The sequence below is a fragment of the Catharus ustulatus genome, chromosome 2 (genome assembly GCF_009819885.2).
Source record: "Catharus ustulatus isolate bCatUst1 chromosome 2, bCatUst1.pri.v2, whole genome shotgun sequence".
Classification (NCBI taxonomy): domain Eukaryota; kingdom Metazoa; phylum Chordata; class Aves; order Passeriformes; family Turdidae; genus Catharus; species Catharus ustulatus.
Window position 1 is genome coordinate 57423633 of NC_046222.1, and position 20504 is coordinate 57444136.

General features: G+C 38.8%; 1 protein-coding gene across 1 annotated transcript; it reads right to left on the minus strand.

Annotated features, from left to right (window-relative positions):
* Positions 1-213: 213 nt before the first annotated feature.
* VPS36 (vacuolar protein sorting 36 homolog) lies at positions 214-20456 on the minus strand. The gene is made up of 14 exons (XM_033052008.2): positions 20304-20456; positions 18455-18523; positions 15037-15107; positions 13880-13994; positions 12396-12485; positions 11016-11102; positions 8459-8491; positions 8267-8344; positions 7735-7869; positions 6054-6119; positions 5441-5505; positions 4912-4996; positions 2450-2526; positions 214-2366 (listed from the first exon to the last, which is right to left on the minus strand). The coding sequence occupies exons 1-14, from the start codon at positions 20397-20399 to the stop codon at positions 2273-2275; spliced, it is 1161 nt and encodes a 386-aa protein (XP_032907899.1). The 5' UTR covers positions 20400-20456; the 3' UTR covers positions 214-2272.
* Positions 20457-20504: the final 48 nt, after the last annotated feature.

Below are 20504 nucleotides of genomic sequence, written 5' to 3' on the forward strand. Positions count from 1 at the left end.
CTGGCTACTCAGCAACAGAAGCAAGACCTAATTACATTTAATTCTGCCCTTAAAATCAAAACTATATTGTACCTTTTTAGGTACAAAGGGAGACAGCAAAAATATGATGTGCTTTAAAAACCTGCCTCATGGAACCTTAAGATTTTAATGTGTAAAGACTTTAAAGCATTTAAAACATTTAGAAGGAAAAAACCCAAAAACTCAGCAGAACAATCTATTTAAGAAAATGTTTTAATTTTTCTTATTTTCTAGTAGCCATTTTCTCATGTATCTGTTTAAATTCTAAACCAGCAATACAATTTACCATACAGACTTCTTGCCTGGAGGAAAAACAAAGTCAAGGAAAAATCTTGGAAAATAAAAGCTTGACAAGGTACCATTATTCTAAATAGGCTGTATTATTATTGCTTAATTAAGATAATGAAACACTCGGGGTTGGAGGAACAGAGACTGGCATTTGACACCCAGCATTTCCTCTCAGGTTTTGTTCTTCCTGCACACGACGTGCCCCCTTGTGGGGAGAGATTCAGGCCCACAAACCACTGGCCTTCCATGACAGGTTTTTACTGGGCCAAAGAGACAGTTGTAACAAACAGCTTTTTGCTTCCAAATTTCTCACTTTTCAGTCCCTCCTTAGATGTGTGATGTTTGGTGTACTTCATATGGATCTCTCCTGTGGGTTGTGAGGAGGATGAACGAAAGCAGCAAGCTGTAAGGCTCCTGAAGAGATGACACCAGGTGACTAACACAGTAATAATAGTGTGGAACTCATTCCCTTCAGCTGTGTTGAAGACCTAAGTTTTAGCACCCTCATGGAGCAGCGGAAAACTGCCTTAAAGAAAGCACTGCATGAAAAGTTTGGTTGTGACAAGAGTAAGAGGACACAATTCCCTGGATAAAAAGGCATCATACAAGCCACAAGCATAATCTCTATAGGAATCTCTGCACAGAACTATTGGCTCTTAACTCATGTCTTAACTCATGCTATGGTAACACTGAAATAGTTCTGAAAATATCTTCAGGCTCATATTAAAATTTTTGTCCTTTCTTGTAAAGTTGATCTGGCCATCACAACCACAATGCAGTTATCTGTATGCTGTCCTTGCCCATATCTTGAATTAACTTTATTTATTAAAAATAGTCACTTCAAAATGCCAAAAATTCAGGTAATGTGGATCATAAACATCCACTTAACTGTTATTATCATGACAGATCTTCAAGTAGTGTAGCAACTCCACTGGAGTTATGAAAACTGAGGCTATTATATTGCATTCAGTGTGAACACAGGGTGAGGAATACCAAACAATGATACCTTGTGATTATTAAACACAGGGTGATAGTCTTCTTCCTCCCTTCAATATAGGAAGCATGTTAATTTTCACATATGAGAGGTAAGCAAATGAACTATTCCCCCAAAACAGGTAATAGGCTGATGAAACAAACAAATGATCTTTTTTTAGAAGTACAAGATAAAATACAAGCACATTAAAGCCCAGAGTCTGGTAAAGTGACAGGAGGCTGCTCCACTCTGCTGCAGAGAGGACAGAGAAAGGGCACCCAAAGTGCAACATAAATGGACAGGAAGGAAGATGGCAAGGAAAGAGAAGGGAGGAAGTCTGTGCTAACAATGCTTCTATCTGAGATACTTGCATGAGATGTGACAAAATAAACACAGCAATTTCTAGATTCACATGACATACAAAAATCTTTCTTGCAGCAGGTTCTGTCTCAAATTTCAGAACCCCAAGATCTTCCCTTAAAAAACTGCTCATCAGTTCTGGGAGAAGGGGTTATTCTACACTAGTTTGTTCCATATACCTCAGTACACACCTAAGTCCTGTTTCTTATCACTGTGGATATATCTGTCTGCTTTGTTGCTCCACACATAAACAAACTGGAATTGGAGTATGCAGTAACCTGGCTTCTGGGCGCTGACCCTCACAGCACTCTACGGATGATATTTTCTCCATTTTCACTGGTGTGGAATCTTCTCTTGAAATGAGAAACTACACAGCACATCAAATAAAACTTGAAAAATGAGTGAGTTGTCTTGAGACAATAGTCATGCTTCTGACTTTGTGATTTCTATTTCCTTTCAGTTCCATGTAAGAGGATTCAGCACTTGAAATACCTGAGAACTGTAAAAGCATTGCAATGTTCATGTCTGTTGCAGTCAACTAATGAAATAAAAATTTTAAAGTCAGTTCTTGGAAGGATTTTGCCCTCTGCTCTCTTGCTCAGCTATTACATAACAAGTTGTACACAAACAGTATTAGCTTTGTGTCAGAAATAAATTTGGGTAGAATCTCAAGCCTTCCACTGAATCATCTCTGCAAAGATGGCCCATCTTTTCAGCAAGAAGCAGCCTAGAGAAAGCAAAAGAAGATGTCCTGTGTTACTTGAGGACAACATGATAACTGAAGTATTAAATACAGCAATTATTACTTACCTTTCTTTGGCTAAGAGAACAGACATCCCCACCAGCTTAGCAAACTCATCAGCTGTGAGAGAACCCTTTTCAGATACCTATCAAAAACCAAATACACAAATAAACAAACTATGGCATTAAAACAAAGTTCGCTCAGCTACTGAATTAGATCTAGCCTTGAGAAGTGATAAAATGATAGCAAATCCCTGAGAAGAAAATTAGTTTGTTTGCCTTTTAAGAAGTACAACTATTGCCCCTTAAAAACACCTCTTCTGTGTCCTGGGAAAATTGCCAAGTATAAAAAAGGAAGAGAGAAAAAGAGTTAAATCTGTAAAAAAACCCCTATGGTACCCTTTCCTTTAGATTTTTTTAAAAAAGATGTCTTGGAACCAAATGAACTGAAAAACTAGACTAGCTCGGACAGCAGAATAGAGTCTCCATTAGTATTTACACAGGAGAACAATTCTAAGTGATTCTCCAAACACTGAATCCTACACGAGGAAATAAAAGACCTGTTCAGTGCAGTTCATCAGTGCAGAAATATAAATCATCTCAGGCGGAAGAGAAGAATTTGAGTTTCATGGCATTTAAAATACAGCCACTCCCTACAGGAAAATCCCCAAACCTTAGTACTTCATATGATATTATTGCATACTAGAGGAGCAACTAAAAGCCACCATCACATTCAGCTGACACAAAAAACAGGTTCACTCTTGGGATTCAAAACTTTGGCCCTTTTGTCTCAGCTGTGCTACTTAATAAAATGAAACCTTAGCACCCACATTGGACATGTGCACGTTTAAAATACTAAAATACTACATATGAAGTCTAGACTTATTATTGCATCGAATTTCCCAGATAAACATGTTTTATTCCCTAAAAATTAATAATTCTTCCATTACTCCATTGCTTTAGATTCAAGCAAAGTTGTAAATCCGGACGTAGTTACCATTTCCTGCTTCCCACATAACTGGGTGGGGAGAGGTCTATTCTGCATCATTCTCAGCAGTTGTCCTTTTACAGAAACTCAGATTAAATTAGTCTTAACATGAGATTTTCGGAAGCTAAGAGATCAAATCTGAGTAATGGATGTCAGCTATACAATTGGTGATTAATTATCTTTCCTTCCCAAACCACTACCCTCATCAAGGGTGATTCGGATTCCTTTGATGTCCGTGTCATTTCCTGTCTTCACCAGCCATTCAAAACCACATCTCTCTCCTGCCTGAAACCCTATGGCTTCCTTTTACTTCTCAGAACTTAATGTATAATGTGCAGTAACATTAAAGTATGGAGTGTTTTGGCCACAAGTCTGATCTCATCTTCCCTTTCCCACACAAGCTAGCCTTCCCCAGTTGAAGCCTCTCCCTTCTATTCTTCTATGGAGCCAAAGTCTTCATATTATGAAAATAATAGAAAAAAGCCATCTTGGTAATAAATCCACCATCTGCTACTTTTTGCACTTGACCTCCTTTGTTAGCAAGAAAGGTTCTTCCTTTCTTTTCAATGATGTCAGCACTCTTACTAAAGACAAAAAAGTCCCTAGAAACCAAAAATTATCAGAAAAAGCCCTAAAATGGTCTTGGTATTTTTCTATAAATTTAAGAAAATACTCTGAAAATATTAACATATACTGGAAGACTTAATAATTTTAGTGTTGTTGATTTAGAATGGAATCTTTTAAATGTCTGTAAACATTTCTCTTACCTAAAAATCTTTCTGATGAGCCAAAGCTGTATGATGACAATCATGCAAAGTGCACTAAGCAGTCTACCTTGTGACAAGCGACGAGGTGTCTGTGATAGCTCTACTTTTTCTTGAGTGCCCCCTCTTTGATTTTCTCAAATGTATGAAAATAAAAAAATTACATTCCCCTCAAAGACATGTAACAAGTAATGGGATAACAGGACTGTAAAGTATCCAGAGGCAGCAAGACCACAAAGGTTTATGACACTCAGCAATTCATACTACCTTTTTCCCTGATGAAGCTGGCTGAATTCTATACACACCACTCTCCTACTGAGTACTCTTCACAGCAGCAAACTCAGCACACATACGATGTACTGTTCTATGAAATAAACCAAATGACTAACTATATCAACATTTAAGAGCTGTTTACACTGCCTTCAAGCACATCATGTGCAGTGTCTGAAGCCCACTTCTGTTAAATTAGGTGTTCAATACATGCCATGAATTTTAGCCTACAGTGCAAAAGATTTGGAGGAAGGCTGAAGGTTAATGAAGTTTGAAAAGAGACAGAAAAGAGATTTATTCCTTAAAGAGAAAGTAATGACTAAGATTACTGCCTGCACAGAACTTTGAAGATGAGAAGTGTTATTTAAATATTTCTCTTAGAAGATATGAAGTGGAATGCTTTGTATTTTGAAACCTCAAGAGGAAATCCCATACCTCAAGTTTTTTACCTAGTGTGTTTAAATTTCTCTAGCATGGTCAGAACACTGAAGGAAATGAAGTACACTTACTGTCTCCAAAGCAGCAGCCACCATTTCCTCTTCATTATGAGACTGGAGTTCAATCACCATCACACCACTATCAAATATGCGAAGTCTAAAATCAAAAAAGAGAGGCAAAGTAAAAACCTTGTGCACATCACTTATGGTCACATTTCTAATGCATCCACACCTATAACCACTTTACAAAAGGGGGAAAAATTCCCCCCGAATCCAAACAAGCTCTCTAAGATGAACTTAAGCTTAACAGCATATTCAAAATCTGAAGAGACAGTAAAGACCAGGGCATATGGTCTTGGTTAACCCTTTTCCAGTCTAAAAAAAATTCTAAGCGAGAAAAGTAATGTCTTCCTAAACTAAAAATTAGTGTTCTAATGTAAAGTAGATGTTGGTGCCTATGGCAGCATCCTTTGAGCAAAGAATGACTTTGTTGAAAATACTCACAACAACCACAAAAAAATCTACTTCAAGTAAAATATTAAATCATCATGGTCTGACCTTTGAGTGCCATGCTTCATAAATAAATCTGTAAAGCTCTTACCTTAGTGGCAATTTCAGTGATTCCAACATCTTACAAGCATTTACTAAATCTTCTGGTGACAGCAACTATTAAAACAGTAAAACATGTTTATTCACAGCTCGCATTTCGGGTATACAGTATAACATCAAAACAAAGTTTTAGTAGCTGCAGCTACAAAATACACCAGGCTACACTTATTGTTAATTCTTTTTCCTTTCTATTGTGCAGTCTATTTTCTTGGCTTCCATGCTTTCTGTTCCTTCACTATGTGTTCTATAACAATCCTCCTTGCCTTGTTTACAGAAAGAATTGCTGTATTTTGTTAAAAACAATTCCCAGAACATTCACCTCTCTTTAGTAGTCTCTAACCTTTAAGTTTTGTTTCCAGATAAGTATGGATTTTCCCTTTTACACGGTATCATAAAAGCAGCATATATTATTACTACTTGTTAAGGATACATAAGTATTGTAAGGAAGAATGAGAAAGGTAAAAACCCTCTAATTTTAATAAAGAGCTGATCACATCGTGTTGTAGACAAGTAGAATGAGCAATTGGTAGGGAACATTTTTCCCTTTTTAATTTCCTTTTGACTGAAGTCCTGTTATAACATACTGACCCAAAGCAGTGTCTCACCTCCAGCCCCCGAGCACGATTCACCAGGCAGTACACTTCCGTAAGAGACATGATTCCCCCTCTCTCCTGTGGTAATAAGCACAGGACTGATAAGAGAAAAAACACTCACCCAGTAAAAACAGCATCTCTACTTGCAGGTGGCTGAGTAAACAGGTGAAACAGAGGGGCTAAAGGATGGGCCCTAATGGGAAAAAAACTAAAGAGCTAAATTACACATTTCACTAATCCTTTTAAAATGCAAAACAATGACATTACACCCAAGGACTGTGAATTACAGTAATTTCACAATTACAAGCCGCACCGTTTTGACTAAAATTTTGCTCCCACACCGGAAATGCGGCTTACACTCAGGAGTGGCTAATATGTGAATAATTTTCTGACATCTCCAACCCTGGAAGTGAAAACTGAGGCGCCGAGTCTAGCAACCTGCCAGTAAAACCCAGGACTGTGTGATTGTTACAAATTGGTTACTCTGTTGCGCCGCGGGTGGGGCTGGTTCAGTGTCAGCAGCATGGGGGGTGGGGAAGGCGGGGGAGCTCCCTCCTTCAGGCAGAGCAGCCCGGGGAAGGCAGGGCGCTCCCATCCCCTCCTGCCGCCGTGGGAGTGAGGGGGTTCCATCCCCGCCTCCCACCACCGCCACAGGTGCCGGTGGGCTCTGTGCCCCCCCTGTCACCGCAGGGCAGCGCCGGGCCAGGGCGAGTGAGCCCAGTGGTGGCAGCCGGCCCCGAGCGGCCCCGCCGAGCGGCAGTGCCGAGTTGGGCTACCTGACCCCGCCCCGAGCCCTCACAGCCTAAGCTGAGCCGGTAAACCCCGCCCTGCCGCGATTCTGTTACTATTTGGCAACTTTGTTGCACGCGGGTCCTCCCTGCGAACGACAGAGCGGCTTATAATTGGGTGTGGCTTGTGTATGGCCAAAGAACAAAATATTTGCCAACACCCAGTGATGCGGCTTATAGTCACTGCGGCTTGTAATCGTGAAATTACTGTACTTTGATTTTAAAGCAGAGAATAAATCACAGGAACAAGAAATTTCAATAGAGTAAATCTATCAATCAATTTACCGTTTCTACCTTTCAGAAAAACTCAGTTTTTCATTCTGATCACAGTAGGTAGCACATACCATTCACAAAAACACTGTAGTATATATGCTTTTTAGGAGGAACATAACCTTATAATTTGCAAAATGAAATTTAACTTTCTGATGAGAAACCCCTAATCTGTAATCGCTTAAGATAAATTAAAACAGGAGATATTACAATGGGCTGGTAATCTAATAATTCTGCTCTGTATTTGCAAAATATATAATTTTGAAGCAGCTTAAAAAGACTCATTACTTTTATTTTCAGTCAGTATCATTTCATTCTTTCTTTAAAAAAAAATAAATATTCTACAGAATGGGATGAATACAGGGCTGTTCAAACAGAAGGAAGACCACCTGAATAATTTTCTAAATCTCATCAACATTTTGCAAATCAGAAGTTCATGCCATTAGTCCAAAGAAAAATTTAAACTGAACTTTTTTATTCAAAAAGGCAATATATATTCCTTCCATTACCATTGAACAGGAGGCTGTGCTGCTAAATCTGCTTCAAAAAGAGGAAGACTACTACGCCAAAACACACATCAAAAATCAGCAACACATGGAAAATGCTGGAAATGCAAGATGTGGTTGGTGTTTTACCTCCAAGGGTGTCTGCAGGATTCCAGCCAATTGCTTTGCCAGTTGCATGTGGTACTGTGTACCAGATCCATACGTTTCCCTCGTAACTGGGTTAGCTATACCCATACTCAGTAGATAGGACTTGAACCTAATGGTCTGAACAAGCAAACAAACAAATAAATTTAAAGGTACATCAGCTAATAAGTGATTCTGGTTTGTAAAAATCTTTGATTTTATTACCATAAAATGATGAATAAATGGTGAATAAATCCTTCAGTTTTCTACCAATAAAGTCAATTACTAGGCAGTGAGTAGGCAAGACTTAGTACCATTTATTTTTGACCAGCACAGGAAAAAAATATAAAAAAATATATAAAAGCAGTAAAATCATTGCTTTTAAAAAGGGTTTAAAGAAGAATTAATACTAAGCAAGTGAACTGTATACCAACAAAACCAACCAGTAAGGGATTTTATTAACATCACATTATTAACAGATAACTTCTTGCTTTTCATAGGAACATTTTTGTAGAATTTAGAAACAAAATTAATTTACCTCATCCTCAGTGATGTCACCTTGTTTTTCTTTAATCTTGTTAGCTATTGACTTGGATAATTCCACCATTTCCTTAGCCTATCAAGAAACACAGATAAATCAATGTCCAGCTCAAGAGAGAAAAGCATGCTTAAAACTGAGAAAACAAGCATAAGTCTACTTGGACAAGTGACACATGCCATCCATCCATACCTTCTCCATTAGTTTGCTAAGATCCTCAAAAGCCTGAAATGAAAAGCAGACAATGCAGATTAGTATAATTACAGCACTGTTTTATGGACACTAGGAGCTGCCTTTGTCCACCTACCCATGCTGTTCAGGAGCTGCTACCCCTTTAGATGAGTATGTTATGATATGAGATACCATACCTTATTTGTTGATACAACTGTTTTACAGCCTGTCTTATAATTAAAATAAACCACAAAGAGTGAAGAAGAGAATCAAACAATCACATACTTTTCCAGTATATGAACAGAATTTCGGTAGATTTATGATGTCCATGTGATAGGAAGGAACAATGAGATACTGAGTAGTAGAAAAGATAAAACTGTCCACATTTATTATGCACTCTGTAAGGTGGGGGAAGGTTTCTGGATGGTGATGGTAGGTTTTATTCCAACAGTTAACCCTCACTCAAGGAGATCTGTTGTATACTGTACTTCCAAACTTTTAGTAATGATAAACTAGCATTGAAAAAATAATGTTAAAAAAGAGAGCTCTAGCAACTACATTAATGCAACCATATTAAAAAGCAACTTTCTTTTCTCCCACTCTCATCAACACACATTCATTCAGCCTCCTCACTTCTCTCCAAATACATGGCAACAGGTCCAGGTGGTCAGCCTTTTCAACCAACCTTTTTTGAATAACTGGTATGAGAAAAATTCCTGAATCTTTTAATCTAAAGTTTGCCTGACAGCAGCACCCAAGCCCTCCAGCCACAAGTAAAGAAGGTTCAGTTACACTGTCAAATGGACAGAGAGACTACAAATTCTAGTCACTGCCTTTACGTAATTTCTGATTTACTCTGACTAATGCCCCACTAGAAAGACATACTTCAGCAGTATTTGTGCAGGAAGACCCCACTGTTCCCATCTACATTTAGGTGCCTTATGTAAAAGCTTATTGGTCAGAGATCCAATGTGCAAAGAACAAAAGGAGATGCTTCTAGAAAGAGACAGTGTTTGCTTTTCACCTCCTGAAAGTGCCAGTGTTTCTCCACTAACTGGACAAGCTTAGCCCCTGACACTTGGTACTTCAATTAGATATCCAAAATTCAGTGGTCCACAGGGAGAAAATAAAACACACCACTGTAGAACAATAATTTACCATAAGAAAACAAAAGCTTCTCTCTGGAATACTTCTTAGTCCCTAATCTGCCAAACTGAATAATTTACAATAGACTTCCTAATCTCCAGTGTAAATCAAAGTCCTGCTACTCTACTTGTATATGATAACAACAAGAAGTTTTCTGACAGGGCTTTTCCCAGCTTATTTCTAATCTCTATACCTGCATGAAAACAACATTCATCAAAAGAACCCCTGATTTAGCTAAATAAACAGCATGCTGTGTCTAACTCCTCCTCTGCCTGACTCACCCAGGGCAGGCCTGGAAACAAAGGGGAATGTGCACACACCTAACAGGAACTTCCTCAGATAAACAAAAGGCTAAAGAACTGGATTCTTATCAGCACTGAACAGCAGATGCAGGAAGCCTTTTCCTGGAAGCCAGGGCACCATGTTATAAATTAAGTCATTTATAACATTTAAAGCTGGAGGAAGGCAGGATTTTACAAGTCATGGTTTTCCTCTGCTCATACAACATGTATAAATGGATTTCTTTTACTCTCTGGCAAAGCTACTAAAGGAAAAAATAAGCAGACAATGCCTTTTGAACTATATACCCACGCACGTAACCACAATACCTTTTGAACTACACACAAAACTTCATTCATTACGTATCTCACAGAGAGAAACCAAAAAAGTTTAATGCTCCCAGTATCTGAAACAGCACATGGCCTGCAAGGGCACTTTAATTTTCCTAAGTTTTAGAGTGGGGAATGCCTTTTTCTTGTGGCATACTGAATCCCACAAAGCTTTGTAACAAGAACAAATCTGCTGCATGTAGTTTATAAGTACTTTTGTAGCAATCTCTACTACCAAGAGAGAATCAGACTATTTTTAAAGGTACTGCTCTCAGGTATATATGAAGAAATTAAATGCCTCCACTGTCCATCAGTATTGATATCTGGAATTCAACTATTGTGCTGGTTCTATGGAAAAGGGAGGTCTCCATCTAACCTAGGTATTTTGCAAAATACTTGTAATATCTTGTTGATGCCTGGACTGCAAATAATTTTACTGTAATTAAAAGCCTAAATGTAACATTTAAAAACCTGACTGTAAGAGGAAAATTTAGCTTCATCACAGTTATGTGCAGACACTTGGATCAGCATATTACGCTTAATATACATTCAATTTTCAATTGAAACCAAAATGAGTTTAATAAATACACACTGTTAGTTTCAAAGAACAATCTTCTTGAAAGGAACTGTTTAAATGCAGTATCCTTGCATATATTGATAAACCAGTTAAACAAAATAAATAATAACTGCAAACTGTACACTCTTAATCAATTCAGACTTCTCAACAAAAACAATAAATAGTCTCAGCTGTCCCTAAAAGAAAGTGTGAATGAATGTAAATAGTTCAGACAGGTGGTTGACCTTGAAACTTAAAAAGTACTTACCTCAGAAATGTTTTTGTCAGTCTCTTTTCTTTTTTCTTCTAATTTCCTTTCAATACCTACAATTCCTACGGCCCTTATTCTTCCCGGCTGGAAAAAAAAAAACAATGAAAAAACCCCAAAAAACAACAAAACAAAACAAAAAAAAGGAAAGAATCAAAATAGGAAGTTTTCTCATTTGCATCCCTGTGAAAATCAGAGGACCGGAAATATTTCCCCAAACAGCAGAAGATATCATTCATACAATATTGCATGCATTTCTTGACAGTAATTTTTAAACCACTGTAAAAAAAACTAAACAAGAAATGTGAACCATGTATCAATTTGTTGTACTAGACAAATAATGATATTGATAGTATATTGAAGCTATTAATACGGCTTAATATCCAGACTGAGTATTCCAGCTCATCTCAATTCTAGCTCTCAAGTCCATGTGAGCATCCATGAGCTGTGGAATTGCTGGAGTATATTCAAGAAATCCAGCTTGAAGAAACAGAAACATAGAAATACAATGCTAAGTGCAGTCTAATTTACCTTCTTCAGAGGTATTAGAATAAGAGCGATGGTGAAACTTTTGCCAGATGCCAAATGTGTTCTAGAAGGGTTGGTACCTAAGTGGCAGCAGTGTCAGGCCTCTCACCTCTGGCCGCAAAGCTTAGCACCGGCATTAATGAGTTGCTACGCCTTAAGTACATTTTGATTAGATTCTTCATGCATTACTCCAAATGCAATTGTGCTTATAGTGCTACATTTACCAAAGGGGACCTACTGGATTTCATGTTGAACAATCTTTAAATTATCCTATTTCACTCATACAATACTGTATATTCATATATTCAGCACATTAATATATAGAAACAACACCTACATGTTCATAGAGTTTATAACCTAGAAGTATGAAGGCAGATAAAGGTCATCTAACATATGACATTCTCTCTAACAACTGTCCATTTAGAATATACATTTAAATCAAACATATAAAAGTCACGTGTTATGTATTTGACTTCCAGCCACAAAAAAAATAAACCATGGATTACAATTAAGACAAAAAAATTTCCAGCATCATTGGACCTCACATGCTGAATAAAAGTATATGCAAATAAATATTGTAGTTGCAGAATTATATGTGTGTGTGTCTAACTAAAACAAAAAAAGGAGCTCATTATCTAAGCACACTCAAGGAGAGGCTACTGTGTTCTATCATGTGAAAAATGCAAAGGAGAAGCAAATTTATGCCAGTGAAATAACAGGCAAACTAAAGTTGAATTCCTGCACATGCCCATGATATTGGTTAGAGTCACATGCTCGATGTCGTATATGGGGGTGGCAACAAGTGGCAATAAGAGATTACACACAGATCCTACTCAGAAGCTCTGTACATACCCGTGAATCCTTGTTAACTTGCATGGCCTGACCAGTGGGCATGCTCTCCCATCTCCTTTGTGTGATTTCTTCTGATAATCGTCTGTAGAACTGCAAACATTAAAGAGTGACAACAGATGAACTGTGCAGAGTACCTCTGTGTATTTTTAGCATCTTGGTGATGAAATAAACTTCACAAAGCTAGGAGAAAAAACATGATAATACCTACACAATCATGGTGCAGAATTCATTATATGGAGATTCTTAATGTCCAGTCTTCAAAACTATTCACATTAGATGAGAAGCCATGTAGTCACTAAGTACTTCTATTGTAAAATATTTCTTCAGATATTCAAAATGTCCTAAACCATGGTAAATGTTGAGGTATACTCAAAGGCATGTTTTTAAAGGAAGGAAAGTTGAGCGATCCAATTGCTACTGATCTGCTAATTCAACAGTTTAAAAACAACCACACAGATCAGTTAAGCAATAATTTGTTTATTGCTTATACCAGAAGGTGGCATAAGTTAACATGAAGTGTTAACCACTGATCAACAGGCAGAAAGAAAATCTATTCCATCCTTTTCATTGTTCAAGTTCACAGGAAAGCATTCTGAAGTCATAGAGGCTGTGGTTTAACTGATGTGCTAGGCAACCAGTAAGCACAGTAAGTTTAATTTTCAGACACAACATTAAAATAAATATGATTATGATTGCGAAAAACACAGATTTATGAATCTACGGTCATCATAATCTGAAAACTGCTCACAAAGAAATGAAAGTGAGTCTGATCAAGCACATGCATTTTTAAGACTTTTCTAACTAATTTGAGTTGCAAATCTGATTTTCTGCAGTGAACAGGTACAGTTTTTTCCACAGTCCAAAGTTAAAGTTCTCAGTCTCATCAAATGAGGATCTTCCATGTGGAATTTCTTTACAGAATACACTTTCTTTGGTTTTTAGGATAAGTTTTACTTTAAGAATATTTTTCTTAGAATCCACAAAGCCTTTGAGATTTGGCATAGGTTAAAAAAATCGTACAGTGTAAATGAACAAAAGTTCTGAGGCAACAAAAGATCTTCAGCAACAAAATTAGAGAGATAATTAGGAATAAGTTGTATGATTCCTGTTCAATAGAGGGTTAGGTACAAAGAAACATCTTTTACTCTGTTAAACATTTAACAGATTTCAGAGATGTCATTTTCAAAAAACCCATGTTCAATTTAGTAGATTATAAAAGGAAGTATAAGATTATATTAAACCCCCTAAAATAAGGACTAGCCTAGTAACATCTCTTGGCATTTTTGGAACTCTATTTGCAGTATTTAATGAAAGTACAGAACATGGGAGGCTCATAGTGTTTGTCTCCCAAAAGGATATATTGAAAAAGCTCCACCTCAAAAGTAAATACAGAAAGATCATGGGAAATTATCACTAACACAACAAGAGGAGAAAAGCATGTCCAAAGACCTGATTGTGCTTGACATCCATGGTACAAGACTTACCTCAATCTGCCCATGTTCTTTGAAAGAAAGCTTGACATAGGAATATTTGCTGCTTTGGAATGGACCAGGGTCTTTGTTTGAAGATGCAGGATGAAGATGAACTACTATTTTGGCACTAAGGAAAAGGTAAAGGAAAGAGAAAATATTTCTGTAATATCGAAATAAACTATTTCTGCATCAACGTTAATAATTTCATCAAAACCTCTATTAATTATCTCACATAAGAGCTAAAGATCATCAAATAATGCTTTCCATTTACGCATCAACATTTAAATACTTTGATGGAGTAGATCTCGTATAAAAACTACTACAGCCTCTAAAGCAGAAACATTTTACAAATTAAAAATGTACCTACCACCAATTCTTAAGAAATGAACATAACAAATTTTAAAATTTCAAGCAATAATTTCTAAAAACCCTTTTAGTTAGGATTAAAAGTGATTGCCAAGTTGTCATTTAATTTGGCAGTAGTTATCACAGGTCAAAAGCCAAAACATGCTATCTTTGACATAGGAAAACAAAAGGTGTCAGTATTATGTGTAACTTATCCCACTTTTATATATCACTTGTGGACACTGCACGTGAACTTATCCAAAACCAACATTCAAAGGCAACATGCATGAAAATAGCAGTCTAAAAGGACACCTATTACCGAAAAAAAAGCTTGGGAGAACATGATTTTAGGAAAATTAAAAGACTGCTATCACAACATGACTGCAAGTCCTCCATTCCCATCTCATTTTACTGATAATCTTTGGTCTTTACCTACTTCTCCAGCATTAGTGAATGAACTGATTTCTTCTGAATACCTCCAGCGTATTACCTTACCAACCTGACTGCAGGCTGCAAGCAGATATTAAATGTGTATATTTTCTTCAGCCAAAATTTCTTCTCTATTTAGAAACTCAGAATCATATAATGATTTATATTGGAAAAGACCTCTAAAATCATCACTAGAGATTATATGGCAGTTACTTAACAAATCACATCAGTCATGACTCTCTTACACATTTGACCGCCATGGTCCTTGTGACTGTCTGTACAAAAACTTAAGACTGCAAACAGAACCTACCATGAATTAATTTATAATACTGGGTATCTCACATAACATGCATGTGAAAGGATCCATATGAAAAAGACAATGAGGATGGCCATACCTCTTTCCTATCCCAGCTGCTTGCTCTTCAATAAACACAATCTGAGACAGAGGTACAGCAATGCAGCACTCCTGGAACAAACACCACAAACACAGGTGAATTAAACTATATCCTGTCTATTCACTCTCAAACCCAAGTGCTCTCTTTCCCCATTTCACAAACAGTATGGATATCTACAGGTGCTGCCTGAAGCACTCTATGTGAAATATGATGGTAACAACAGAAACCATGTATAACAGTGAAATATATGTAGAAAACTAACACAAAATTTAATCTGAGTTCCAGTTAATTAAACAACCTCAAGAAACTTAAGCATCAATACAACCTCAAGAAACTTAAGCATCAATGTGTCAACTTTAAAAACCTCAGGCTAGATTCATACGATGGACTATGAGATTTAACAGATCTTTAGATTTAAGGTCGAAATTTAAACACTAAAATTTGCACACTTCTGCACCTTATCTCTGTAGGTGCACAATATTCACAGGTTCTTGACATTTTTGGATTTATATTACTTTGGGAGCTAAAATTCTTTTTAAATGCTGAATATCTAAAATCTACACTATTGTCTGAGTGCATTAGGAATTTTTCCACCCATCCTACAGTGAAGGAATTAATCCAGCAGTTGATGCATCTCACCACACATTTCTTGGACTGTGCTTTAAACAAAACAAAGGGCAAGAAACCAGGCTGTCTCCATCTGTTGGAAACTAACCTATCCGAGGCTAAACTCTTTCTACATGCATTTGAGACAGAAATGGCAACGGGAATGATTCAAAACATCTAACAAGGTGCCTGGTCTTGTTTTGGTGAACATCCTCTGAGGAACATCATCTCCCACACAATACCTTGGTGACTGACACAGTCACACAGAATGCAGGAAACAGGTTGTATTCCACCTCTGAACTTCTCTCTTCCACCTGTCACTGCCTGGCACCAGTTTCCAATAGACACTGTTACAGGGCCCTCTCAATCCCTACTACCAAAATTGTTCCTCTGTGTATGGAATAATGAAATACCCATTAAATTTGAGAGCAGCGAAGTATACACGCAGGAACTCCAACTAGTAAGTAAATCTCTTATTGGGAAAAAACCTTGGTTGTACTTTATTTTCTAAAAACTCTTAATGCAAGCTATACAGGCTCTTCTATGACTCTAGTTTCTAAAGCCGTTACAAACAGTTAATGTTTGTAGAACAGCCACAAAGTTCTGGACACTTTAAAAGATAGGCAAGATTATACATAGTATGTGCACTGTCAAAATGACTTATTAGTTTAGCTCCAAGATAGAAAGTTATGAACTTATTTTAAGTACAAGGACTTAGAATCACCCTTTCCTGATGAGAGAAGCTACAGGAAGGGATACAAAAACAGGAATGTGTTAAATATGCTGTGTGTTTATTTGAATTTTGTCTTCTAATGCCTCATGCTCATATTATGCATGATTTTGTAATTTAAAAAATTGTACAAATCTAGCTATGTAACAAACTTTACAGAATTCCCTTTTTTGTTTAAACACTGTTCAACTGCAGATGGCATGTAAAAACAGCAGCTATAGGACCTGGCTGTCTGTTTATGTAAGAAGGTTTGCTATGTTAACCTAATGATATGTGTCCCATTAATTATTATACATTTCTGACACAATAAGAAAGGGACTCTCTACGAATTTATTCTAGGTAAGCTAGCTAAGATTTCTAAGTCTGATGTTAAACCACAGCTGAGCTTAGACAACTCACCAAGACAACAAAAGGGCACCATGCTCCCAACGTTTCAGTACTGAGAGCTTGAAAATGAATCAGCTTTATTTATCCCACTAACAAAGTTAATTACAACTCCCAATCAGAACTGAGTAATTTTTGCCCATCTCTGGGCCACATTTCTGCCCCTTATGTTAATCAAGCCTGAGCTTGATTATTATTTTTCTTCTTCTCCAAGGTTTTCCTCTGCTGATTTAGCGAATTCAATGACCTTGGAAGAGTACAAGAAATCACATGGCCAATGAGATGGAGAAATTGGGAAAAGAGATAAATGTAATCTTTTTGTTGGAAAGGAGAAAATGGATGGGAGTATGCCCAACATTACTGCAAGCATGCAAAAAGTCCAAGTGAGAAGATTAGGTGCAGTGGTTGTTGCAGTACATGCTGAGTTTTCAAAAAAAGATGCAAAAAGAAATAAAAAGTGATTAACACAAGAGTTTAGCACATTTATCTCATGTGATAATGTGATGACTGTGCAAAAAAGCCCCATGTTAATTTATACAGCTCAGCTCATGGTGTGGACATCAAGCTCTAACTTATATAACAGTAACCCTACCATGGGTAACAGCTCTTAAACCATTTTGAAAAAAATTATATTAAAAATTGGTCTACTCTTCCTGCAAACAATCCCTAAAGAAAAAAATCATACTGCTCTTCCAAATTAAGAACATCCTTGGTGACATTACCTTCAGAACACTCTTAGTAGCTTCCTGCTTTGAAGCGAGGATGTGATATTTGCTAGGGATCATCCTTTGAACATGAAAGGTACTTCAGCTTCCCTTGCACAAAAGCCCAGTGGAACATAATTTGATCTTGAAAAGTTGTCATCTAAACATACTCTTTGGCTTTCAGGATTAAAATTCTCACTGTGTCCAAAATAAGCATAATCCAACCTGGTCTCAGGAAGACTTCTCCTTCAACCGTATCTGTGGAGTGGTGCACATTGTCACAGTCTATGCTTAGAGCTTTATGTGTTTGTGGTCTCCTTCTCCCACCTCCAGCCTGCATTCCCAGGCTGTGGTTGATGACACAAAGCATTTAGCAGCTTTGCTACAGTTAGCACACTGCAGTTCTGGCAGTGCCACTTAATCTGTCCACAGCAGTACAGTAAATGTTCTGGCTGACTGAAGGGACGGCTCATGGCAGGATAGGCAGCTGGGAGGGCAAGATGTGTGCAAAACAATACTGCCACCAAACACATCCTATTATCAAGTCATGGTCTGGTGCTATATGGTAGGGTAACTTGGACTTGAAACCCACAAGTAAGAAAAGGCTCTCCTATACAAGGAGCATGGGAGAGAACTTCACATTATGATTTGCCTGACACATTCAACTTGAGTTCAAAATCAATGTTTTTTAGTGCGTGATGCCAGTCTCTTTTCTCCTTTATTTCTATGCAGTAGAAAAGAAAAAATTATAGGACACATTCCTATCCCTTCTCATCTCTGCATGATTATTTTATTAAAGCAGGACTGGGTGAAAGAACACTACATAATCTTCTTTCTGTTGAGAGCCAAAAAGTGGACTATACTTGTACAACAGAACACACACAAAGGCAAGAATAATCCCTTCTCTTTGTACAGGCTTTTCAACACAAGCTACTTGTTGTTTATTACAGAATTTACAACTGAATGACATACAGGAGACAAAAGTAGGACTTACATGATTCTTCTGATCCCTCCAGATCAGTCTGTGTGTGCTCAGCAGTAAAACTCCACTATCAAATTTCACCTGGGTAGGAAAAATAAAACAGATCAACAACAAATTGAACCAGTAAGTTACATAAATACTGGTCTTGGAAACATTACACCTTACCACAACATAGCAATCAGATTTAACAAGCCAGTATTTTGAGAACACTCCCTTTTTTCCAGAAAACAAAATAAATGAAGTTTAGGAAACGATGGAGAAAAATAGGATAAAAGGATTAGATGAATAAACACAAACTTCCTTTTTCAAGTGTATAAACTTTCCCCCCGGAAATCCTGAGGGATCCTCCCTCCATATACTCTGCAAGGTATACAAAAGTTCTTACATGTATTTTAAATAGGGCTATTGGCTTGGAACTATTCACTATATGCTGACAAAGAAGGTAGAAGTTATGCAAAAAAAAAAGCAAAGCAACCTAATAAAAAGATGTTGCACACAGTCTGAAATCTTCCACCCTATCACACAGGAGCATTACTTCTATCTGTGTTGCTGTTGAAAAGCTCTTTACTTATCAGACAGTAAAACAGTACCTGGAAAATCTGCATTAGCAAGTTGCTTTCTAAAATGCTTTGTAAAAACGGAGGCACGTTTTCACAGCTTTTTGTGAGCACATGCAATTACCATGGTATAGAAAAAATGGTCAAGAGCCAGTCCAGCAGTGAAGTGAAGCAATAGGCAGGATGGCTCAGAAAAGAGAAGAGGCCATGTCAGCACCCAGGATGAGTCAAGTGTGAATTGTGCATCATGCCCTGTACCACACCAAAGCCAGGGCTCAGCCCTGCACAGGAGCAACAGCCCGAGCAGTGGGCAGTGCTTTGTGACAGCGACATTGCCTACCCACACCCTGTGGGGGTCCCAACCCTCACCCCACGTCACACACACTGTTCAAGGCCTTTCTCACAGATTCAATTAAGTTGGAAAAGCCATCTGAGATCATCGGGTCCAACCTATGACTCAACATCCCCGTGTCAATCAGACCACGGCACTGAGTGCCATGTCCAGTCTTTCATTAAACAGCTCCAGGGACGGTGACTCCACCACTTCCCAGGGCAGTCCATTCCCATGCCTAATTACCCTTTCTGTCAAGAAATTCTTCCTAATGGCCAACCTAAACTCCCCCTAGCACATCTTAAGGCTACTTCCTCTTTTCCCATCACTTGTTGCCTGGGGGAAGAGCCTGACCCCGACCTGGCTCCACCCTCCTTTCAGGCAATTACAGAGAGCACTGAGTGCCCACAGAGTCTGCTCTTCTTCAGGCTAAACAATCCCAGCCCCTTCAGCTGCTCTTCTTAAAACTTGTGCTCCAGAGCCTTCCCCAGCTCCACTGCCCTTCTCTGGATCCTCTCCAGTGTCTGTCCTAAGCTGAGGGGCCCGGAACTAAACACAGGATTCGGGGCGCGGCCTCACCAGTGCTACTGCCCTGCTCCTCATGGCCACACTACTGCTGATACAGGCCAGGATGCCACTGGCCTTCTTGCCCACCTGGGCACACTCTGCCTCATGATCAGCTGCTGTCCACCAGCATAGCCCCTCGAAGCCTGCAACTCCGCCCTCATCTCCCCAGAGAGGGAAACCCTGCCAGACCCTGGCGCAGAACGTCCTCCCACACCCCCGATCGATGCTCCGCCTGCAGCCCAAGCCCTTCACACCCTCCATGTCGCATCTCTCGCCCGACACTGCCCGCACTCCCAGGCCTACCACCCCCCTTGCCTCCTGGGGCCCACAGGCGAGTCCTTTACCCTCCTCCCCTGCCCCGACCGCGCCGCCAGGCCCCGCGCGGGGCTGCTCCAGCTCCCGTCACCTTCTCCTCTCCGTCGCTGAGGCGCACACCGCGCTGCTGGACCACCAGCGTCTCTCCCAGCTCCAGCAGCCCGGTTGTCCAGGAGAACCTGTCCATGGCTGCCCTTCCCCTCCCGCACCGGGCCGCGGCCGCCGGGTGCGCAGGCACCGTGTGCGGCTGCCGCACGCCCTCTAGCGGCGGCCCGCGCAGCGCCCGCCATGT